General features: G+C 35.0%; 1 protein-coding gene across 4 annotated transcripts in view; it reads right to left on the bottom strand.

Moving 5' to 3' along the window:
- The window catches only part of WRN (WRN RecQ like helicase), a 97,970-nt gene that overhangs the window by 46,912 nt on the left and 24,994 nt on the right, over positions 1 to 26,064 (bottom strand). For all 4 annotated transcript variants that reach the window (XM_081128246.1, XM_081128247.1, XM_081128248.1 and 1 more), the window contains 10 exons: positions 20,437 to 20,551; positions 15,489 to 15,876; positions 13,354 to 13,434; positions 10,620 to 10,752; positions 9,249 to 9,324; positions 7,683 to 7,750; positions 6,632 to 6,740; positions 5,979 to 6,047; positions 4,616 to 4,698; positions 1,258 to 1,364 (listed from right to left, as the gene is read on the bottom strand). In XM_081128246.1, coding sequence (XP_080984372.1) covers positions 1,258 to 1,364; positions 4,616 to 4,698; positions 5,979 to 6,047; positions 6,632 to 6,740; positions 7,683 to 7,750; positions 9,249 to 9,324; positions 10,620 to 10,752; positions 13,354 to 13,434; positions 15,489 to 15,876; positions 20,437 to 20,551 — 1,229 coding nt within the window. The remainder of the gene's footprint in view (positions 1 to 1,257; positions 1,365 to 4,615; positions 4,699 to 5,978; positions 6,048 to 6,631; positions 6,741 to 7,682; positions 7,751 to 9,248; positions 9,325 to 10,619; positions 10,753 to 13,353; positions 13,435 to 15,488; positions 15,877 to 20,436; positions 20,552 to 26,064) is intronic.

The following is a 26,064-nucleotide window of genomic DNA, read 5'->3' as shown; positions in this document are numbered from 1 at the left end:
GAACTTATTGAAATAATGTATGAAGCACTGCAGGTTTATACCAGTTGTCCCAGTGTAACTGCAATTGGAAGGAGGAAAAAAGACACTGAGAACAGTGAGGAAAATGCAAGTCACACAACCACCAGGTGGCATTTCTCACCACTTAGCTAATAAAAGGATTCATGAAAACACTAGGGGAAAAAGATTTTCTCAGCCATTGCTTGACTAACGTTCTGGGCAATATTGAATCATTTCAAGAAATGAAAATAATCCAATGGAGTCCAAAGCCAGACATAATAATAGACTTAATTCAACACTAAAACACGTTTAAGAACTGCATAAATATTTAAAACTCCTCTAACACAATCCTTCTAGAATCAAAGGCCTAGGAAAGGATTATAGGAAGCAATTTTCCTAGTTTCCAAAAGCTTACCTAAAACCATTCTAAATTAATGGAAAGCAGTCCTCAAGGTACACTGGCCCCGTGACTGTCACCATACAAATATCTTCTTTCTCTATTACATGTACTAGTAACAATATTGATCTTTCTATATTATTTGTACTGTTCCATATACCATTTATTGTTTGGCACTATTACTTCTATTTTTTTTAGGTATGAGTCTAAACTCCTTTACTGGACTATGAGCTATTTTAGGGCAGAAACTAAGTTTCATATTTCTTTCAAATTGTTTGCTTTAGAAACTAGCAGTGTCGTAGTGTATAACTGTTGCCCAACTCTACTGCTCACTACCTGTGAGAAAGTTACTTCTCTGATTCTCGGCTTTCTCATCAGATTCATTTACCCACTTATTTACAGAGTACCTGTCATATGTCATATACTGTTCTAGAGTTTATAAGCCAATACATCAAAAGTCCTCCCCACAAAGAATATTCTAGTGGGGACCCACAAACAATAGACAAAATAAAATACGGTAAGTTAAACAGTGATAAGTGCTATTAAAAAGTAGCAAAGGAATATGAGAAATGTTGAATGTTGGAGAAAGGGTTAATTTGAAATTTTTCCTATGGTGGCCTAGGAGGCCTAAATGAATAAGAAATATTTTAGCAAAGATCTGAGAGAAATAAGGGATCACACCATGTGAATTACCTGGGTGAAAAGTATTCAGGGACAGGAAAGAGTGGGAACAAAGCCCTGACACAGGAGCATGGCTGGTATGTTTGACAAAAGTCAAGGAGAAGAGGGTAGCTGGAACCTAGAGAATGAGGGGGCAAATACCAGGGGATGGCGTCAAAGACACGGTACTTGACGAAGCTTACCAACGGGAACGCTGCCTTCAAGGAGCCCAACATCCTGAAGGAATCTCTAAAATCATGTCCCCACTCAGAAATACAGTGTGCCTCATCCACGGCAATCAGTGTAATACCTATAAAAAAAAGAAAGAAAGAAATGGGGAAAATAAATTAAAGTTCGAAAAGAAGGAATAATTTCATCTAAGTCAGTATCACCTTCTTCACTTAGAATACATCACTATTACACAAAGAATAATAAAATCAGACTATTTGGTTCATATGAAAACACCAGCAAAGGTAACATCAGATCACACCAAAAATCATTACTGAGAAGCGGGGAAATAAAGAGATTAAAAGTATACAGATAAAAGAAGGAAACATTTGTATATTATTCAAACAACGTATTTACTGGATTTCAGCTTTCATCATCATTCCTCAGAGAAATGAAATACTTATCATTACCTGTCCTCAAGACTATCACTAATGAACCATCTGTAATGATAATACTCTGAAAAAAGAGCTGTTCTATTTCTCTTTGGTAATACTTTTAATTTTATCTCATTGATTAGCCATCAAGAGAGAGAATCAGCACATTTCTGGTGAGATTAAGTGTGTGACTATCCATGACTGGTCACATATCATATTACACAGAGTTCCTCTAAAATGGCAGTATTAAAACATGATAGTTAATAGTCTCTAACATTTATTAGTTACTCTGAAGATTAAATTAGATCACTCTCACATAAATGCTAATACAGCCCAGCCCACGTGACTCAGTGGTTGAGCAACGACCTATAATCCAGGAGATCACTGTTCAATTCCCAGTCAGGGCACATGCCAGGGTTTCAGGCTCAATCCCCAGTAGGGGACATTCAGGAGGCAGCTGATCAATGACTTTCTCTCAGCACTGATGTTTCTCTCTCTCTCTCTCCCTCTCCTTTCCTGTCTCTGAAATCAATAAAGGTATATTTTTTAAAAATAAAATAAATAAATAAAATCTTCCTTAAAATTACAGGTTTGGCCCTGGCCACTGTGGCTCAGTTGGTTGAAGTGTCATCTGGTACACCGAAAGGTGGCGGGTTCAATTCCCAGTAAAGGCACATACCTAGGTTGTGGGTTCGATCCCCCATCGGGGCGCATGCAGGTAGCAACAGATTGATGTTTTTCTCTCACATAGATGTTCCTCCTCTCTCTCTCTCTCTCTCCTTCCCTATCTCCCTTCCTCTCTCTAAAATAAACTTTTTTTTAACTTACAGGTTTGACTAACTACCTTTTAATGAAGCTGAACTCTGTCCCTCACAACAAGTCTAGGCAAGCTTTTGCCAACTTTCATTTTAAATGTGCAAGTCCAAGTGTCTGACCAGGTCCTATAGATATTTCGTTTAGGTATACCTATCACTCAAGCTTTATTACACGCTTGTAATTGTCTTTTGTTAAATGACAATTACAAGTGTGTTTGGTTTTAGGAATCTCCATATAAATTATGTTTGCTGCTTCTGTTATAAATCCATACTACTTAAATAATGTAACATTTATCATAAAACTTTACAATTTGATTAGCTAAATGTCAGACTACTGTACAAATAAAATTCTGAGTATATTCACTTTTGAGAGCATTTTACAATTTCCTGCAAACAAAAGCCAAAGAAAAATATTTCAAAAAGAATGTATCCCCTTTTGTTCAACACCGAGAGTCAACCAAAATGAGCATTTTCATCTATCATATGCACAGTATTGTGCTGCAATGCTTACAGCGTCCATAATTTAATCTACTATGAAAAATAAAAATAGAGAATTAGAACTACCTGTCAAAGGATCCAAGCACAGACTTAAACTGATTATTAACTCCATCACAGTAACAAAGAAAATGCTAAAATAGAACAAAACACATCCAGACCACTATGGACACTGACTCCAGCTTTTACAATAAATCCAGACAATTTATGTCTCTAAGGTAGTTAGACTTAATCTAAAGTAAAATATTCACAAGAACTTCATACAACCTAATAGGAGACACACTAAATTTGTTTCCCATTAAAGGCAAAAATATAATATTCCAATAAGGAATTTTAACAGTTGATGGAAGCTCTCTTTGGCAATATATTTACTCAAATGTTAATTTCTCCCCTCATTCTTTTGTTAGTATTTAACACATACTAAAAAGACACAAATGTGTTTTCATTATACCGTAAGAAAAAACGTTAATTGCTCTCCTAGAGTTACATGCAAGTAACCATTAAATGAGGTATTGCAATGTTGAAAACTCTGCCTATGTGAAATTATTTTAATATATAATTATACAAGGTTATATAATATTAGAAAACTAATATTGGTTGGTTCAACTGAATGTCTGAAATGTGTGCATTTGCAATAGAAGCCTTGATAGCTACTCTTGGATAGCTGAGCTTGACCATCAAGAAGGAAAAACCAGCCCAGATAGGCATGGCTCAGTGGTTGAGCACTGACCTAGGATCTAGGAGATTGTGGTTCGATTCCCAGTCAGGGCACATGCCCAGGTTGTGGGCTCGATCCCCAGCAAGGGGGGTGCAGGAGGCAGCCGATCAATGACTCACTCATCATTGATGTTTCTATCTCTCTCTCTCCCTCTCCCTTCCTCTCTCTGAAATCAATAAAGATTTTTTTTTTTTAAAAGGAAAAACCAGACAAAAAATTTTTTTAAAAAAATGGTGTCAGCTTTTGACTAATTCTATATTTAAATTTTCTAAGAAAAAAGTTCTAACTTATTACCTAATTTTTTAAATTAATCATACTCACTGGTGGCACAAAATCAAAAGTACTGTGGTTTCCAACCTTGACTACACATCAAAATTACCTCTGAAAAGCTACAGATGCCAGGGCCCCAGTCCAGGCATTAAGTCAGAATTTTCAAGGTTGAGGATCCTACATTTTTCAAAAATTTGAAAGGCGATTCTCTTGGACAACAAGAGTAAAGAACCACTACATTGATTTAATTTAGATTCAAAATATATAATAAAGGAAAATTATAATTTCTTAGAATCTAAGACTCAACACTCATTCAACAATACACTTAAATGCCTACTATGTGCCAGGCACTGCACTAGGAAAATATAAATAAATAAGAATGGTATTTTTTTTCCTTAAAAAGTTTATAATGTAGCAAAAGACAGCACATATAAACAGGTAATTATAATCCAGGAGCCTAATTTCTATGGCAGAAGGAATTATAGAATTCTGTGAGAGAAGACAGGATAGACACCAATTTGGAGAGTCAGAGATTTCTTGGAAAAGTTAATGTTTAAAATAAACTTTAACAGAAGTGAAATCCAATATTCATCCATAAGTTTAACTTTAAAGAGTAACTTGATTCAATAAATACTTATAAGGATCCTATTTTATCACTTACCAATATCAGCCTCAAGTTGCTGAAGTAGGTACAAGTTACCTGAACAGAATTCTGGAGTCATGTATACAATCCGGTATTTCCCTCTATAAAAACAAAACAAACAACAAAGCAGTGAATTATATATTTTAAATGGCTGAATTGCATAGTATGTGAATTATGTCTCAATAAAGCTGTTTAAAAAGAACTCAAGCATTGGGGCATTACAAATAAAACAGTTATATTTCCTCAAAAAAAACACAAACACAATAAAACAAGACAGGAAATATAATACAATAAAGAAAACAATAACCTAGTGAATTACAACTTAAAACCGTAATACCTGATAAATATTTAAATAATACATTATGCTAATTACTAAAAACTAAATGAATATTATGTACATATACACACATATACTGTTCTTTGATTTCACTTCAACCCATCCACATAAAAACTGACAATGCCTATCAGGGAGCACTCAGCATTAAGTTTCTCTCTAAAATCAATAAACACATCCTTGGGTGAAGATAAAAAAATATTTTTAAATACCACTCCGGTATTAAAAAAACAAGCGGATACATGCATGGAGGATCCCAAGACATGATGCTGAATGAAAGAAGTCTTACAGAAAAGAGTTCCCATTGTATGACTCCATTTACGTGAAGTTCTAGAACAAGCAAAACAAAAGTGTGGTAGAAAAAATTAGAACAGTGGTCTGCTTTACGATGAAGGAAAAGTGGGGACAGAACATAAAGGAGCTTTCTGAGTGACAGTAATACTGTATATCTTCATAGGGGTTTCGGTTACATACTTATATGCATTTACTCGGCATTTGCATATATGATATTTGTTATCAATACTCGGTAAATACATGTGCGTATGTTTGTGTAGTAATATACACATAAGTTTACATATATATATATATATATGTTATATATATATATACACACACACATATTTCTCTGTGTGTCTGACAATTTTATTCTAGTAAGGAATTATGTCATAATGAGATTAGCTGGGCAAGAAATGTAGAATCTAGTCCCTGCTCAGCTATTTATTCATTGAGTGAGTGATTTTTTGGGCAACTTACTTTGAGCCTCAGTTTCCTCATCTGTAAAATGTAGTAAAACCAGATACTCTCCAAGTTCTCTTACAAAAGCAGAGTTTTACAATCCTATGATTACAATGCCAACATTACAGTCGAGAATTGTAATCTTTCAGTTTGAAAGATTTTTAAATTAATAGTTCTGTAAATACACTATAAAAAGAAAGTACATTTTTACATCATGGACATTTCGTTTATGCACTAAATACAATTTTTTTTGTATACAAAATTCTCTCACACATCCCAGAAACCTGATCAGAAATCATATAAATTACTCACAATTTAATATCCTTTAGAACCTTTTGCGACTGTGCTGATCCCAGAAAACAAGCTGAAATGTTGGACATTCTATAAGAAAAAAACACACATTCTGGAGCCATGTACACACTATAAATATCAACTTCATTCTGAAGCGAGAAGGAATAAAGAAATATTCTTTAAAAAATATATTCCTCTTCTTTGTAATCCTCACTCTTTTTATAATTCACTAACTTGATAAACAAATTCCTTCAAGGGCCCTATTAGAAGGCAGGTTAAGGTGAGTTTTTTCAAAAAGATTGCAAACTCGAGTTAAAGATGTCTAAAATGTTTTCATAATTAAGATATAGGCTTCAATGTATATACTTCATACCGAGCTAAAGAGCAAGGGTAACTGAAAGAGAACAAAATTCTGAGGTATGCAATTTAAAGTGGCATAAAGTTTGCTTTAAAAAATTTTTTTCTTGGGGCCACCTGGTGGCCTTGAATTACAAAGAACTCAAGAAAGAAGATAAGTTCTTCCACTAACATGTCACTTATTACTTATAAAAGTAAAACAACACTTACAGAAATGTGTTACTAGGAACTAGATTTTAAAATACATAATAGATCAGATGTTTCCTTCACAGAAGAGAAGAAAAAGGTGACAATGTGGCAAAGAAAACATTACTTACTCAAGCTGGAGCACTTGGTCTTCCATCAGAGAAATAAGGGGAGAGATGACAATGCCGATCCCGCCTACATAAACAGGGGGATACTGGAAGCACAAGCTCTTTCCATAGCCTTGAAATAAAGATAAAATGCTCACTGAAATAAAAATAAAGCCTTGGTACTTTGATTTCTCCTTACAATGCACCTGAATGAGTTGAAGGATCACTTACTAATATGCTATCTTCGTAAGAGGTAATTCATGCACAAACTTAAGCATCTACTCTCAGTTCACTCTCTTCTATATTTTACACCGTTTGTGTTTGTACAGTTGGCCCCATTATCCATGGGGGGTATGTTCCAAAACCTCCAGGGGATGCCTGAAGCCATGGATAGTACAGAACCCAATACATACAACCTTCTTTCCTATACACACCTATGATAAAGTTTAATTTATAAATTAGGCAGAGTAAGATTTTAACAATAACTAATAACAAAGTAAAACAATTATAACAATATACTGAAATACAGTTATGTGAATGCAGTCTCTCTCTCAAAATATCTTATTGTAATGTACTCACTTGAAGGCAGCACTTTATGGCTTCTCTCTGGCATATCCAAATTGCCAGCATCACTACTCTTGTGCTTTGGGGCCATTATTAAGTAAAACAAAGATTACTTGAACACAAGCACTGCACTGCTGTGGCAGTAGATCTGATAACAGAGACAGCTACTAAGTGACTGACGGGCAGGGAGCGTCTACAGTGTGGATACACTGGACAAAAGGATGATTCACGTCCTGTACAGGACAGAGTGGAGTGAGACTGTGAAAGATTTCATCCCACTACTCAGAATGGTGAGCACTTTACTTATGCATTGTGTATTTCTGGAATTTTCCATGTAATATTTTCGGACCATGGATGACAGACAGTAGGTAACTGAAACCACAGAAAGTGAAACCTTGGATAAGGGGGAAATACTATATTTGTATTTTGAGAGTTTAATGAAAGATTAGGCATTTAAAAATCTTTAAGTTTTATTTTTAAAGGATTAGGTTATTTCCTTAAGTAAACTTACCAGTTGCCATGACAACAACATTATCTCTTCTTTCTTCCAATACAGAATGAATCACTTTCCACTGAACCCTGGAGAGTGAAAACACAAAAAGCTATTTTGTTTTACTAAGAAGAAACCCAAGAGACAAGTGGAAACCCATTTAACTTCTCCACTTCCTCCAATAGAATTTCTTTTACATTTCTGAGCTTCAATATAAAAACGTACGTACGAACCCTAGAACTTTAAATTTAGGTTACATGGATACGTTACATGTGCACTTAAGATTTGTAACTACATACATTTAAAGTTTGACCATTTCCTTGTATGTAAATTTCATATCAAAAGAAAAATAAATAAATAAATATTGAAATATAGTTAATGATTTATATGCTGAAGCTCTTAGGGGAAGTGTTATGATGTCCACATTTGCCTTGAGATGCATTTTAAACACTGGATGGATCAAGGAATGGGTAGAGATGATCAATAAATATGTGATAAAGCAAGTGCAGTAAAATGTTGAATATACAGGTATTTTTACTATGAAGTAAAAAAACTCTTTCAACTTTACTGTATATCTTCAAACACTTTTTAAATAAAATACTGAGGAAAAAAATCAATTGGAAAGGTGATCTTCTCATGTGCTAACAACCTATGCTTCCTTATCTGAGTGCTTATACAGGGTACCTAATTTGTGAAAATTCATTGATCTGTACATTTATATGCATTTTTCTGTATGTAGGACAAAATTGTTATTTATTAATTTTAGATCAAAAAGAACAATTAATTTTTCCATGGATTAAATTTTAAATTCCCAGAAGAGAAAAAAATCCAGTCTAGATATCTACATTCTTATTAGCTGTATTCAAATTTACTCGTTCCACATCTCACATTAATATTTGTAAATGTGCCCCCTTCAATGTAAATATATTTAAATACATTTAAAATAGTAAGATTATCACTGTTCTTCAAACTGCTGTCTTACAAATTTCTGTTACATCAGTATGCTTTGGATAATAAGATGGACAAAACAGGCTCCTTGATATTTACTTAATGAAAAACAAGTCAGCATTAAATTAAGATTAATTTACTAGTGTATTTAAACTAGTTTCTACCCAGAACTCTCTATGGTAAGGAAAACCATTTTTCATTGCTTATAAAAATAATTTACAGGCATGAATTTTATATAAATATTACTTCAAACTAACTTTGTATTCACTTATAGGAAATACAGTGTCACATATATAAACTATAGTAAAGTTGTGCTGTTACTGTTAAATGGATGGATTATTTGCTTTTTTCCCTTGTGAGGAATATAGTAAATATGCAATTTAATTAACTGAGACTATGGTCCTGGCTCAGCTGGTTGGGCATCAGCCCATGCCCCGGAAGTGTACCAATTCGATTTCCTGAGGAGGCATGTGCCTGGGTTGCGGGTTTGATCCCCAGTAGGGGGCATGTGGGAGGCAGCTGACCGATGTTTCACTCTCACATAGAAGTTTCTCTCTCTCTCCCCCTCTCCCTTCCTCTCTCTAAAACTTAATAAAAATAAAAATTTAAAATTTAAAAAAAATTTGAGATTACACTCACGGCTTAAAACTGGAATGGCCAAAGTAGGTCTTGAGGCAAATAACTTGCTCTGCATTCGGTCCTGGTATTGAATGGTCTTAAAATAAAATAAAATGGGTACTTATGTTAAAATAGAAGTTAGAGGGAATAAAAGTTTTATTTTATTGGCTTCTTGTAAAGAATATAGTGATAGGAACCAAAGGTTACTGTTTTCTGTCTTTTATATCCCTCCAATTGGGTCCTCTGGGTACCAATCATGACTCTAGGGAAACACCTTGATAATTACCTAATTCTAAGGATTAGAACTTCGTTGTGGTTCACACTTTGCCAGCACTGTTAAAAAAACGATGTTTTGGAATTTGCTATAACTTCTAAAAATCAACATTAGACCCAACCATAGCAAGTGATATATCAATCCAAATTTTATAATATAGCCGTTTTCAACTTACGGTAATCACAAATTACATTACAGTTACAAATGAAATCCATAGATAAAATAAAATCTTCATCTTAGTTACCACTCCACCAAATCTTTGACCAAAATTCTAACTGCATAGCACAAGGGAGTTATGTTAACTTTACCCAATTGATTTTCATTTTCTGCTCAGGTTGAAGGGTTCAAGAGTGGCCAAGAAAGAACCACCAAAGAATCAAAATAATTCACCTCTAAACAAATGAAAGTTCATTATACTTCTCAGCTTTAACAATTCTAAACAGAAAAGTAAATTGATTTGGACATATCGTATATGTATTAATAAGAAAGCAAAGGGGGGAACATTTTTTTAACATCTTCATATATTTCCCACCTATAAAATGTACTTTAAATTTCCACATTGTAACACTGATGACATCTAGCTCTAGAGAGAGTTCTACTTTTGAGAAGTCCCCATAGTTTGACATAAAAGATGTGACTACTTACACTTAAATAACAGTAGGTTCACTTAGTAGATTCTTTACTATAGTAAGTATATAAAGCATGAAAATCAGTCTATTTTGCTATTTGACATTGTCCTGCTTGTTTTAAGTAATAAGCTCCTGCAAAACAGACACTATGTACCTATGCCATTTACAATAATGTTTATTATCAATAATTAATGATTCTTTACCAGTAATTTATTATAAGTTTGAGAAAATACAAAATTCAGGATGAAAAGTTTCACATCACCACAGTCACCAAATGACACAACACTTCTATTACTCTACTTTTATAAACAGTAAGACTGTGCTTTATGAAAACCAAAGCACTACGGGATTTCATGACAAGTTTATAGGAGTTAATCAGCTGTATGCCACGAAATCCTTGAGCTCCAAACCATTTAAAAACTGGACCCTAAGTTAAAGTCAGTGGTAGGCATCAGAGGGGAGTCCCTTCAAACCCACTACAGTGCGAACCTTCATTATCTTCCTCTTCAACAATTTCACCCTCATCTCCGTCCTCTTCAGAAGGAACATCCAAATTTCTTTCCACTTCTGTGCATTCCGAATGAGTTGGATCTACTGTGCCACTATTTAGGTTTTCTAAAGACTGAAAGTTTAAAAATAATTTTAAAAGCAGAACCAGAGACGGTGTCATATCTTTTTCACCGAACACAAAAAGAGTATTATTAACACAGCCTACAATTTTGTTCAAAGCTGGCAGATGAGCCAAGCAATACTACAAAAGGACATGTGTGCTACAGTTTAAATATGTGCTCAAAAAGGGTTTCTAAAGCACAAGGCCGAAGATGGAATACTTTCAGCATAAACAGGGGTCATTAATAGCATATAGCGAACTGTCCCTAGGGAGAGTTATCATAAATTTTGAATTTAGATAAGTTAAAACATTTTTTCTCTTCACCATACTTCAGTGTCTTCAATTCCTAAGCAGATGCCGGTTTTGCTGTTATTTTTGTAACAAGTTTCTCTATGTCACATGTCACTCATATTCTTCTTGAGTAAGCATAAGGTTTAAACTATAAGCAAATGATAAATGTGTTTTTGATGTTGTCAAGACAACAACAACAAAAAGATTCAAATAATTTTAGAAAAGAAATATTACAAATGTGAAATAAAGTTTTTTGTTTTTATTTTGTCTGACAATCTCTGATTTCCTTTCTTTTTTTAATTTTTTTAAATTTTTATTTCAGAGAGAGGGAGAGAGAGATAGAAACATCAACGATGGGAGTCACTGACTGGCTGCCTCCTGCACGCCCCCTAACGGGGATCGAGTCTGCAACCCAGGCATGTGCCCTGACAGGGAATCGAACTGTGACTTCCCAGTTCATGAGCTCTGACTTCCTTTCTTAAATGAAGATTATCTATTTAAAGACTGCTAGGATATTTCAAAGTTGTTTCATTTGTAAAATTTTTTACTGAGAAGTGACAGGAAGAATTACTAAACCACAATTCTAATTTTCTCTTTTAATTAAAACTTCCATTTAACAAATTTTGCTTAAAAAAAATTTTTTTTAAATGTATTCGTTTCAGGCCTGGACAAGGAAAATAAAAGTTCTGTTCCTGATTGTTTATTCAAGATAACAAACATACTTAGAAAAGCATTTTTAAAAATAAAGTTCTCTCACATGAGCATCCAGGTTGCCTTCTAAGAGGTTCAATATATAATACGTTTATAGAAGTCTGCAAGTATCCTATAAATGCAACACCTCAACAGCACTCTTCAGAGAATGGTTAAGTAATAAAGGAATATGATTGAGCATTTATGTTCTAGTATTACTATTAGCTAGTAATTATTAAACACTTACAAAATGCCAGGCTCTACTAAGCTCTTCAAAAGTAACACCTTAAATAATAATTACAACTGGCTTGGCTCAGTTGCTGAGAATCAAGCTATGAACCAGGAGGTCACGGTTAGATTCTGGTCAGGGCACACACCCCAGTAGGGAGTGTGCAGAGGGAGCCATCAATGACTCTTATCATTGATGTTTCTAACTCTCTCTCCCTCTCCCTTTCTCTCTCTGAAATCAATAAAAACATATTAAAAATAATAATCACTACAAGTGTTAACTGAGTATTGAAAAGGCTAAGAAACTTGCTCAAAGTCACACAGCTAATAAGTAGAGAAGCTGGGATTAGAACCCACATCTAAATTCAGAATCCACATTCCTAATCACAGTCCATTACTCTGCCTCAAAACTAAAGAATCAGGAACTTAATCTCATTTCATAAAAATAAAAAAAAATCACATGGACCTAAAAATGAGAAACAGTATGCATAATTGTGAACATCTGCACTTTTATTTTTACTTAATTTGGCTAAATTCAGACTTTTCATTCTCACTGCCCATCCTTGGTTCACAAGACCTGAAAAAGAAATTGGAGGTTGGGCAAAGAGGTGGAAAATAAACAAATTATAAAATAACAATTTCATTTTGATAACAGGAGAAAACTGAACAATCTAAAACACTAGAAAACTATATGTAATAAATATAAAATATTCATAGTAAATAAAACCAAAGAAAGATAAAAGAATATTGAATGTATAAATATAGAACTTCCAAGTAAAAGGGGATGCACATGAATGGGAAGAAAGAGAAACCTAGCCCTGGCCAGTGTGGCTCAATGGTAAGAGAGTCTGCCTTTGGACCAAAGGATCGAAGGTTCGATTTCCGGTCAAGGGCAGGTACCTAGGTTGCAGGTTTGAGTCCCTTCCCAAGTAGGGGTGCAAGTGGGAGGCAACCAATCAATGTGTTTCTCTCACATCAATGTTTCTCTCTTTCTCTCCCTCTCTTCCTCCCTCCCTCCCTTCCACTCTCTCTAAAAATCAATGGAAAAAATATCCCCGGGTAAGGATTAACAGCAACAAAAAATAATGAGAGAGAAACCTATTTCAATAGTGGAGAGCTGAATCGCAACTCACACTCCAGGAAAAAATTAAAAGATTAAAAGATTAAAAGAAAGTGACCTAAAAGGGAACACAGAAAACATATTAGTATGTTTTCTAGTTTGTAAAAATTAGTATACTATGACTAAAACATTATTCATAGACCATAGAAAGATATAAAGAACTATGCATTGGAAAACAAAATCTAATGTTACATAATTGATAGCAATATCATTAGGTAATATTTTACCTAATTAAATGTCCTTTGGAAAGAACTGGAAGTAATTTTCCATAATTTTAAACATACCTTAAGCATCTCCATTTCCAAATCTTCATCACTTTCAATTATACAAGATGTATCTTCTTCATTATCCTTGGAAGATAAATCCTTTTTTTAAAAAAAAAGGATTTCTAATATTAATTTCCAGTTTAATTAACTCCATACCTCTCTTCTACAAAATATTATCTTCTCTAATAGATACATTTATAATATTTACTATATTGATATGTTCAGGAAAGAGGGTGGTAGGGAGGAAGAATGAAGGAGGAGTAAACATAGAAACAAAGAAAGAAACAAAGAACCAAATCAAAAGAAAAAAAAAAGAAATATAATTGGAAAGATAAAAAAAAAAGACTTGAAATAAAGCCCACACTCTAAATGAAAACACAAAGTGACAAGTTCAGCTATCATTAAACAATGTCAAACTGTGTTTCCCAAATTTTTTGAGTATAAGAACCTCTTTGCAAGGTTGAAAATTCTGTACAAAGCCAGGAACAATAGTTGTTCTTATCTATCCACTTATTTTTAAAAGATCCAAAAGCTACTATGATTATTAAAATACCTTTAAATAAATCAATATTTTATAAGTAACATCAACATATATTTGAAAAACAGTTCCAAATAATTTATTTAGCTATTGCTGATGTTTAGATACGAGGAACCTTTACAAAAATTTGGCAATCCCCAGGAAGCAGGTGTGGACAGCATGGGAATCTGCACAAAAGAAACCCACATAAGAAAGATCGCCCCAAAATATCTAATCTTTAAATTGTAAATAGGAAAAGAAAGTATAGCCTTAATGAGCCTGAAAATATTAAGCTTTAAAAAAAAGATTTTCAAGTAAGTTTTATATAAGGAGAGAAAAACTCTTTAATATTTTAAATAGGGTCTTTCATGGATAAAGAAAAAAATGCTAATAATTACTACACAATTAAATATGGCAATCATTAGGGTAAATGGTGTCAGTCAGATCATGAAATCATAATCATAATTCTGTATCATTATATGAGACATCATTTTAAAGTACATATAATATGAAATTTCTTTAAAATTAAAGAGTAACATAGATGTTAGCAAAAGATATTTCCCAAAAAGGGAATCTGTTTCATAAACCGTTGGTATGACAATAATTTGAAAACAATTTTAAAATAAAATGCATGTATATTCTGATAGAAGTGATAACTAATAAAGTAACCAAAATATAGAGAATTCTTCAAAAACTGAGACTTTGATTGCCATTAGGAAACTAAGGGGGAGGTAACCATATTAAATGATTTTTAAATCTAATGTTTAAAAGCTTAAAACAATTAGTTATTGTAAAAGAAAATATATAAAATTATCCTGAATGTGGGAATCTTAGGTAATTGTTTCAACTAATGAAAAATGAATGAGATTAAACTATAGGGCTAAATGTCTCTTTTTATGATCTGTCTTTACAATAAAAAAAATATAATGATTCCTCTAATATGACTTCCCTATTTCAAAAAAATAAGCTTAACTTAGCCAGGAGAAAACAAAATCCTGCAAATTAAACTAAACTAATCAGAACATAATAATTAGATATCTAAACATGAAGCTGAAAGAGAAGATAGAATGTTTAACAATAACCTATCAAGAAAAAAATATAGGTTACTAACTCTCCAGATGACAGTAAAGGTTAGTGATAAGCAAAAACATCAGCTTATTAGAACCCCTATCACAACAGCAAGTAAAGAAAATCTGTACAAAGAAATAAAACTACTCTCAAAACTCAAGTTTGGAAGAATAAACACTAGTAGATATGTAAGGAATCCAAAAAAAGCAGAGTTATCTACTAGGTAAAAGGCAGGAGAAATGCTAAAATAGCAAATTCCAATAAATGTGTGCTGACACTATAAAATCTCTCCACTATACAACTATAAGTCAGAAGTAGCAAAATACGGTTCACAAGCCAAATCCAGCCCACTTTTTGCTTTTGTAAATAAAGTTTTATCGAAGCACAGACAAGCTCATTTGTTTACATTTATCAATAGCTGCTTTCAAACTAAACTGGCAGAACTGAGTAGTTAAAACAGAGATGGTGTGATCTACAAAGTCTAAAATATGTACTATGTGTCTGTCCCTTTACATAAAAAATTCGCCAACCCCTATGGGTGAATGAAAATTTTCTCTTTACTTAGTACCTCAGGAGATTTGCAAGTAACATCACTAAGATATTTTTCCTGAGCCTGCTGTTCCAAAAGTTGGAGTTCATATTCTGTAATATCTAAAGACATCAAGCAAACTTCTTCTGTATTCTCTTTCAACTTATTGTCTTTGAGTCCATCTTCAAGTCCATCTTCTTGTTTTACTTCATTTCCAAACACATTTTCTCTATCATGTGTAATTAAATTATCAAGTGCTGTGTCCCATGTCTCATCTTGTTTCTGTTGTACTCCACCAGCAGCTGGATCTTCCAATGGTACTAAGCTAAAATTAGTGCTGGGCCTCAGTTCAGTCTCAGTAGAGCCAAATATCACCTTCCTCAGTGAATGCAGATTATCTGAAATATCCTTCAATAGCAGAGAAACCCTAAAAAAAATGTTAAAGGTTAATTCCACTTTAATTGCATTAACTATAAGGACAAGTTTTGATGCTTTTGAAAAAATAGAAGCTTTCTAAACTGATCTTCACTTCAAGGACACACTGTTCTATTGTGTTTTGTTCTGATTTTTCAATTACACATTGGATTAAAGTTGCTCTTCATTCCCTATTGCCCGCTATAGACTTATAGCCATAGCCAGTAGGCTACTCTCTAATACAGCAATGCACCTCTGCAATCAACATTTGACTTGCATGCTTATTAAGTGTAGCAATGTTTGGTCCCAAACTAATTGTTTATGCCAGTCATACTTTTTATGCTAATTAATTTAATTAAATGTAAATCACATCAATGATACATGCCCACTAAAACAAAAAAACCATTTCCTTAAATTCTAAGTTGAACATGTGGAAATACTTAGTAAATTTCCTTTTAAAAATAAGTTCTCTCTGATTAACTATATAGTTCAAGTAACTATAAAAGTTTGGAGGACAAATCTGAGGGCTCTTCATTCAGATTGCTTCAAAGGCTTTCAGTTTTCACTCCATTTTAAAGAAATTGAAATTGGAAATTATAGATGATACACATGGGTATATTTTTAAACAAGAAACACTCTGCACAACTCCAAACATCAGGCCTATATTTAATGAAAAAGCCATGGTGTATAACAAAAGATTAGAAACACATAAACATTAATATGTTAAGTTAAAAGAAAATGTTTATGAGCCCATGTTTTACTTCATTTTTTTTCAATTTAGTGATCAAACTAGTCCCACTGCAACACATAAGAGTGTTTATATTATGCACAACCCAAGGACACGGACAATGGTGGGGAGAGGGACTGGGGAGGGGAAAGGGATGGGGTGGAATGGGTCATTGGGGAGAAAAAGGGACATCTGTAATATTTTAAACAAAAATAAAATTTTAAAAAATAAAATAAATAATAAAATAAAATAAATAAAATAAAATAAAATAAAGAGTGTTTATATAATTCAAAAATGATATTTTGTATCTTCTAACATCTCAAAACTAGACACGAATTTTTTGGAAAAGAAAAATAAAATTCCCTTCAGTGGGCAAATATAAGATGTGAGAAAATATGAAGACGATGTATAGAATATATATGAACTGAATTTCTTAACTCCTTAAATATAGTTGCTAACGTAACATTTTAACTAAGTGACTTCAAATGGCTACAGTATAACCAAACCTGGCTAACTGAACAGGGAAACCACTGCTAGAATACAACATGAGGCATACTATCTTATATATTGGTTATAGGGCTTATTACAGCAATTTTTAGTTACTTAATAAAAGCAGAAATTAAAGGGATTATATGTTTCAAGTCTACGACTCTATAATGCATCATCTGTATGTTGCTCTGTGTATCTACCACTCAAAGTCAAGTCTCCTTCTGCCACCATGCTGGGAAAACCACATGCAAAAGAATGAAACTAAACTGCTATTTGTTACCATACACAAAAATTAACTCAAAATGAGTCAAAGACCTAAATATAAACAATAAAATCCATAGAAGAAAACATAAGCACTAAACTTATGGACTTTGGTCTTAGAGAGGGTTTTATGAATTTGACCACAAAAACAAGGGTAGCAAAAGCAAAAATAAATGAATGGGATTATAGCAAACTAAAAAGCTTCTGCACAGCAAAAGAAATTACCAGCAAAACAAAAAGGCAACCAACCAAATTGGAGAAGATATTTGCAAACAATACCTCAGATAAGGGGCTAACATCCAAAACATATAAAGAACTCAAAAGACTCAACAATAAAATAAAAAAATCATCCAATTTAAAATGGGTAAAGAACCTGAACAGACACTTCTCCCAAGAAGAGTTACAAATGGCCATCAGATATATGAAAAGATGATCAATTTCACCAGCTCTAAGGAAAATGCAAATCAAAACCACAGGAGACACCACCTCACACACGCTAGAATGGCTGTTATCAACAAGACAAGAGATAATGTGCTGGAGAAGTTGTAGAGTAAAAGGAACCCTCATACGCTGCTGGTAGGAATGTAAATTGGTACAGCCACTATGGAAAACTGTATAGAGGCTCCTCAAAAAACTAACAGAGGAACCATAATAGATAGCCTCTTCTGGGTATCTTCCCAAAAACTTTGAAAACATTTATTCGTGAAGATATATGGGCCCCTATACTCACTGCAGTGTTATTCACAGTGGCCAAGACATGGAAATGACCCAAATGTCCTTCCATGGATGACTGGATAAAAAAGATCCGGCATATATATACAATGGAATACTACTCAGCCATAAGAAAAGATGAACTACTGCCATTTGCAACAATATGGATAGATCTAGAGAACATCACACTAAGTAAAATAAGTCAGACTAACATGACTTTCAAAATTTTATATTTGATTCAAATCAAGATTTGTTCATTCCTGGGAATAAACTATCAAAAGTCTTGAGTTATTTCCACACTAAAAATAGCACCGTTATTAACAGCACTCCAAAGTTGGGCTCAAGCTTAAGTTGACAAAGTCTACATCAAATAATCAAAAGCAAAATTAAATTCAAACCTAAAAACTCACTAACTCTAACACTATAAAACTCTTCAAATCTTATAAAGAACGTTTATCATTATACACAGGTATACAAACATAAGACCTGTACATAAATACGTTAATAGAAACAGATATGTGCCCCAGTCTGTTAAATGCATGGGAAATGATGTAACATATAAATGTAGCAACAGTGACACACAGATAGACAAGGCCTGTAAGGGCGCATTTATCCTACTCTAACATCAGAGAATAACACGTTTCAGGTAAGATAACTATTTACTCTTAATACATCAAAAGCAGCACTGCCTTCTTCAATAATGCACAGTGTATTTTTCCTTCCTTCTTAGGATTGTTATTATGTACATTAGTGGCCTGCAGACAACCTCAGCACCCAGCAGAATGTCAAGTACATGAAGGCAATACAACAGATAAGTACTGAATTTAAATTAGTGAATAAGCAGGATTGTACATTCCAATGCCTTCCCAGGTCCCCTGAAGCATAAAGCTATTCCCTTCTGTAACAAACCTCAAACTGCTCTATTTTAAGAGTTCTTAAATCTTTATAGTTTTGTTCTCTCCTTCAGAAACAGTCAACTGTAACTTCTGTCTACTGTCACGTACATACCATTCCTTATCCATACCTGGTTTTCATTTTAACTGGATATCCAAGCTTGTCAAACTGTATCTATAAACAAAAAGCAATTATGCTCTGACTGTGGCCTCATGCACTCCACTGGAAACACAGTAAAGTGAGCTTGAATTCATGTTTCTGGCATGGATTTTGGCTGTTCAAAGGCCTTTTTCGTTCCCTTCTGGTTCTGAGGTATAATCTAGATAAATTAGGCATTACTGTAGACTTGTTAACAAAGAACCTGAAATTAGAGATTTAACTAGTTCTTGTTTTGACACTAAAATTTTACAAGATCTATCTTTACTAAAAATGAATCTAGTCTTTTCCATTCTCAAGTTTTAAGGAAACCTATTTATCTTTGGCATCACAAAGCAAAGCACTCATGGATATTTTAAATGCTAGAGCAAAAATCAGACATGCACGTAAACATCATATAAATGGTGACTTTTAGTCTTTCATGAAGGAAAAAATGAATAAGAAATGGCCTTATTGATGTCCTTCCCCATTTGAGAGGTACACCTTTCCACAATTCTCAAAGTTACATAAAAACGACTTCGACAAACTGCTGGGAGAAAAATGGTTTTGAAAAAGAGCTGAATTTCTAAATCATATTTTGAAATCTCTCAATCAAAATATATCACAAATCTCATCCAACAAAGAATACATTAACATTCATTTGTCAGAGTCAGAATTCTATTTTAACTAATTGCTTCATATTTCTACAAAGTATTTTTGCCTCAAAATTATATTGCCACATTGTAATCACTCACTGTTCCAGGGAAATCCTGCTTTTAGAGATTTAACAAAGCCATTCAGCAATTAGGATGAGGTTAAGGCCTGGTTCCAAAAAGAGTTAGCTATACAGCACCAGCCAGTAGTCCCATGTCTATTAATCCAGCTATCTCAAGTTGTCTAGTTCATTAGCTATAAATGATCTTTAAAATCTGAATGCCTCTTGCTCTGATAGCCTATGGATTAGGTAGAATTCTTATATAATAATGGGATAATAACCAGAAATATGAAGCTACTAGGTATATGAATTGCTTTTATTTTTAGATTTCAAGTGAGCAAACTATAAATACAAATGAAAGATGCCTAAAAACACAGAGAAAAAGACAACTTTGAATCTTAAATATTTTTCTTCACATGGACTTACTAATTTTATTTTGCTTTGTTTCATAAAGCACCCTACAAAGCAGACAGAAAAGCCTTAAATCTTTTGATGCATAATTTAACCACTGGAAAGATATTTCTCAAATTCATACATTGGTCTGTGTGGGTGTATCTGAGCAAGCTGATATGAGTCTACCTTAACAATTCCTCATATGCATTAAGAACAAACAGGATTGATTTTAAAAACTGATATTTAACCTCTGTGGATTTTCCAGTTTTCTAAAAGTGTCAGGGAGATGCCTAGCCAGATCCATCATCTCCTCAGAGACTGAAGTCAATTGTTTCTTCACATTAGTAGGTAGTATTTCTTCCTCTGGAAAAAAAAAAAAAAGAACATCAACTTGGAAACCACAAAGCAGGGATATTTATTTAGCCATTTATTTAAACAGTATTAGGGCTCACAGTTTCATTTTCTTTCTTTAAATGAGCTGCAACAACAACAAGAAATCCTTATTCTATCTCCAAATCACTTGTCACTTTACTTCCCTTTCAAATTTTTGCTATTTAAATTTTAGAATAAATTCAAAATGATCTGCATTCATACATATTACAACCCAGTGGTTATCAACCACAGCAGAAGGAGAAGGTAGAAATGAGAATCTGAACCCACGTGCATTGTTTTAAATTCAGAAATTAATATAATACCATGTGGGCTGCTTATTAAATATAGTTTGGTAAAACATAGTCTTACCCAACAGCCATTCCTTACTGCCCTCATTATCATAGGTCATCACCAAAATAAAATGCAAGCCTTCCTAATCACTGATCATCTTCCAAACTCTCAACTTCATTCTGTCTGGCTCGCCAATCTCCCTCTATACCACAAAGCCTGCTCTCAATCCCCAAACCCTTTCCCAGCTGAGAATCTCTTACTCTCCGTTACCACTTCTCTTGTCCTTCAGAAAGTCCAGCTCTTCAGAAGCAAACCATGTCAACTATTCCTGACTACTGCAGTAACCTTATGATCTAAAAATCACACCCTCTATTCACTGATGATTTTATCACCTGGTTCACTGTCTTTCCCTTCACTACTGCTCCTGTGATAATTCCTAGTGACTGGAGTATTCACAGAGAAGCTCCACCTAAAAGAGTGGCATTTTCAGTTCCATGATCCCTCCATTTCCAACAACCTTTCCCTCAACTGACCTCAGCCACCCATTCCCACAGTCATACCCCTGACCTTGTAACTTCCAATGAAGTCACCACTTCTGAACTTTAATTGTAAGCGTTCCACCCTCTGAACCCCAGCGTGCTCTCTTTCTTTCACACTTTCAGAACCAAACCCATTGACTCTACCTTTTCCTTGCCCACCCTCCTTCCCACTCCCACCCTTCGCCCTGTCTTTTGCTTACTCTTATTACAGCAATCACTCGCCTGTACAGACTCGGCTCTTTTGTCCCTCCCTCCCTCCATGGTGCTTACCTGGCTAAACCCCTACTCTAATTAAAACCAGCTTTTTTACCTACTTGATGCCTGGATCCAAGAGGCTGAATATAGTTGAAAATAAAAACACAACTATGATGACTCACCTCACTTGGTTTTAAATTATGACACAGATCTTGCACCCTCAGTAATGATTATTAATCATTCTGCATTTTCCACTTTCCTACTCTCAGGGTTTCTATTTCATACCTCTTTCTTCTCCCCAGCCTCCAGCATCAGCTTGTCCCTCCTTTTACTCAGGGAACAACCCACCTCTTATTTCACTAAGAAAACAGAAACAAGAAGATGAAGACTCTCTCATCTTCCCACCCTCAACCTGCCTGCGTTAGTATCACTACTCCCATTACAGCCAAACCTCTTGAAAGAGTTGTCCATACCCACTGTCTGACATTTTCTCCTCGCATTTTCTCCTACACTGATTCCAAGTAAGATTTCACCAGGACTGTACAGCTGCTTTTGGAAAGGTGGCCAGTGGCCTCCCACTATCAAACCTAATTGTTAATTATAGTTCCTCATCTCAAACTCTCCAAGGTATTTAAAACAGTTGGTAACTTCCTCCTGCTTAAACAGTTTTCTTCACTTAGCTTTCTGAACACCACACCTCCTACACTTGCTCCATGATTACCAAGCCTCTGCAGGCCTCTCTGCTGCGCTCTCATCTTCCTGGCTACGCAGGTGCCCCTGATGCCAACACCTGGGCCTCTTCCGTGCTTCATCCCATTCACTCTCTATTCCATCTCACCCAGTGACACTATTTCACTACCATCTGTATGCTCATGATTCCCAGTTACATCTCCAACGCCCACCTTTCCCCTAACTACAGAACCCCATTTCCAACTAGGTATCTTCTTAGACATCAATAAGCACTAAAATTCAACATGTCCAAAACTTAAATCTACATGTTTCTCACCAAAACCTACTCCTTCCCGTAATCTTTCCACTAACTGATCCTTCCATTCACTTAGTTAATCCAACCAAAATATTTTCATTGTTTTCTCAGTCTCGACATCTCACCCCTTATGGCGAATTCATCAGCAAATCCTTCAAAATATATACGGAATCTCATCTCTATTGCTACCAGCCTAATCCAAAGAATTATTATCTTGCCTAGACTATGACAACAGCCTCCGAACCGAAGTCCCGGCCTAAATGCTTGCCCACTTATAGTAGCCAGAAAAAATCCTTTTAAGATAAAAATTTAATCATGTCATTCTCCTGCTCCAAACCCGGTAAGGGCTTTCCCATCACTTACTACTGTATTTATTTTAATTAATAAAATATGAAGTCAGATTCATAGCCTATAAGGCCCTAAATGATCTATCTGGCTCAAGCTACTTTTCTAGCCTCATTTCCTACTCCTCTCACCCTTACTCATTTCACTTCAGTTACACTCTGTTCCTCACACAGGGCGAGCAATCACCCTTAGAGGCTTTGCTCTTTCTTCCCCTGTGCCTGCTATGCCCCTCCCTCAGATATCCATGTGGTTCCCACTCTCTCACTTCAGTCAAATGAAGTGAAGGAGCTTGCTCTGTTTCGTTGGGTGAATTTCCCCAGCAACGGGAGCAGTGCCTGAACCATATAAACACCCAACAAATATGTTAAAGGAACAACTGAATACTCCCTTTCCAAGCCAAGCTTCTAAAAAAATAATTGTTTACACCTGCTTTCTCACATTCCTTAGATCTTAGTCCTCTATTCACGTTAATAAGATTTCCACACCCGTCATTCCACTACTGCACTCTCGCCAAGGCTATCGCACCTTCGTGTACCTGTGGACACTTTTCTGTTTTAATAGCACATGCCCTAAATGACCACTTTCTCATTGAAATGCTCTTCGGTGACCCAGTATGCCGTTGCTGCTGTAGTAAAAGATTACAAATAATTGCCATGTTGCCAAATCAAATGATTATTCTAAGCCCTCAGTTTCTCAAACTCTCAGCAGAATTTAAAACAGTTGATAACGTCCTCCCACTTAAAACATGTTCTCCACTGGACCTTCTACACCGCACATCTCCTCATTTCCTCCTAGGCCTATGACTCCTCTGGTGTCCCCTCCTCCATGCAAACGTTAAAAACTAAGAGCTCCTCAAGCTTCTTACACCAATTCATTATCTCCAACTCTCAATTCTTTACTTTTAATGCACACTGTCTTCTGAGTTATAGACTGTACATCCAAGTGCCTACTGGCCACCTTCATTTTGCTATCCCACAGGCTTCCTTCCTTTAACACACCTAAAGCCAACTCAGACTCCTCATCCCCAAACCCTGCACCTCCTCTGCAACGTCCTTCATCCCTACTGCTCATGCCAACAACACAGAGGTGGTCCTCAACACACAGCTCTCATCCTCACACCAAATTCTGTCTACGGCTCCATTAAGTCTACTCTGAATCAATCCACTTCTTTCCATCCTCAACACAGCCATCCAAGCCAGGTCACCAGCACCTCTCACTGGGATAACGGGCAGAGCCATCTAACGGGTCTTCTTCCCACTGTGACCCCCTGCCCTCCTACAACCTATTTTCTGCTCTACAGCGCAGGTTGTTATTTAAGGTAATTCATCTTACTTCTGGATTTAAAACCCTTGATAGCGCTTGGGAGGAAATGTAAACTCCTTAATGTGGCTTAGCTGCTCCCCTTTCTCTGCTTCTCCCTCATTCCTCCCCTGTCATATTCGATAGTTCATCACAATGAACTACTTTCAATTGCTCAGAGATACCATGATTTCTCCTACCCCTGAAACTGTGCACTTGTTACCTCCTGTGCTTATGACACTTTTCCTCTATTTTGAGCTAGCTAACTCCTGCTCATATTTCCGGTCTTGCCTTAAACGTCACGTTCTCTAGAAAATATGCTCTAATACCTCCAAATATGCACTGGATGCCTCTCCTACGTGCGAACCATCACACCTAATTTTCCCACAGCGAAAGACTCATCCACCCATACTGCAACTGCCGTATTTGTTCATCTATATATCACACAAAACTGGAGGTTTTCATCTCAGGAAACAGAGTCATGCCTGTCTTGTTCACTACTGCATTCCCACATCAAAAGCGCTCAATGATTTTAATAAATAAGTAAATACATATTTAACTACTATATCATTTTGTGCTTATCAGCTACCATCTTGGATATAAGCTAATATTTAAGAGCCGTGAAGCAATGTGTAAATAGCCTTTTGTTTTCTGATGTTCTGATCTACTTTTATCCTTTAATAAGAAAAAAGACATAATCTTATAATACAAAGCAGAAGTGGTCATTTGAAAATATCATCTATATATGCATGGGGAAAATTAAAGAAAAGTAAGGTTAACACCTCTTACTTAGTAACAGGAAGGGAGGGAAAGAGGAAAGCAGGGGGAAAGAAAAAAGGAATGGTAATCTTTGTTACAATTCACTGGTCAAGTTTATTCATTTCAGATGTCACAATATACTTACACATACAATGTAACAACAAATAAAAGTGAGGGTCAAAGAATGTAGTATTATAGTTAAAAAAAAAAAAGTAGTATTGCAATGACAGGTACAGAGATACCAGGACTTCTAGTACTGACTTATCAATATGTTACTGTAGTTTTGAAAAACATCTTACACATTCCTCAGAAGCATTTTCATCAAAGACAAAATTGAAAGTATAACCTACAAGTAATTCTGCAAATCAGAACATCATGAATTTCCTCCGTTGAATTTAAGCCTATGATGAGTTAAGTAAGTTCTTATATCTTGTTCTCTAGATCAACTTCAAAACCACATCATTTGCCTTAGTTAATCAAGATAATTTCTCACCACGGCACCTTTGGCTACAGAGAATCAGCAGGCACTCATGGGAAGTGGTTTTCCATGGAAAGAAAGAGTATAAGAAATCTTCTACCTTAACATGTAAAGGAGGGTCTACCGTGGAGGGTACGGATCCCTTCTCATGGCAATTATAAAGGATATTATATAATCTCCTATGAGAAGATCATGCCACAGTTTTAAGTTTATTTAGCAAAATCAACTAATTTAATTAACATCTTAACAAACACGATTATTTAAAATCTCCAAAAGGAAGCGACAAGAATAGTAATAACAACTCTATACAGAACAATATAGGTGCTTGGAAAAGTATGTCCCTTTTAGTGCCCACAACTATTCTATGAAATAGATATTATGCTGTCACTCACACTAAACATGGGGAAACAGGTAATTCCAGGTCATGTGGCTGGGATTCCACCACTGGTCCATGGGACAAGCCCATGCTCTTCCACTCTACTACATGTCTGCTATCATCAACCTATCGAGATATTTGAGAAAGGCAGTGGAATTGAATGAAGTGGTCATTCTTTTTGGAGAAAAACAGTCGAGTTATCCTACCCTGGAGAAAAGTTAGAAATTTAAACCAGGG

Source organism: Miniopterus schreibersii (assembly GCF_964146895.1).
Source record: "Miniopterus schreibersii genome assembly, chromosome: 2".
NCBI classification, from domain to species: Eukaryota; Metazoa; Chordata; class Mammalia; order Chiroptera; family Miniopteridae; genus Miniopterus; species Miniopterus schreibersii.
The sequence above is the reverse complement of the archived record's forward strand: the minus strand, read 5'-3'. Positions and strand labels throughout refer to the sequence as shown.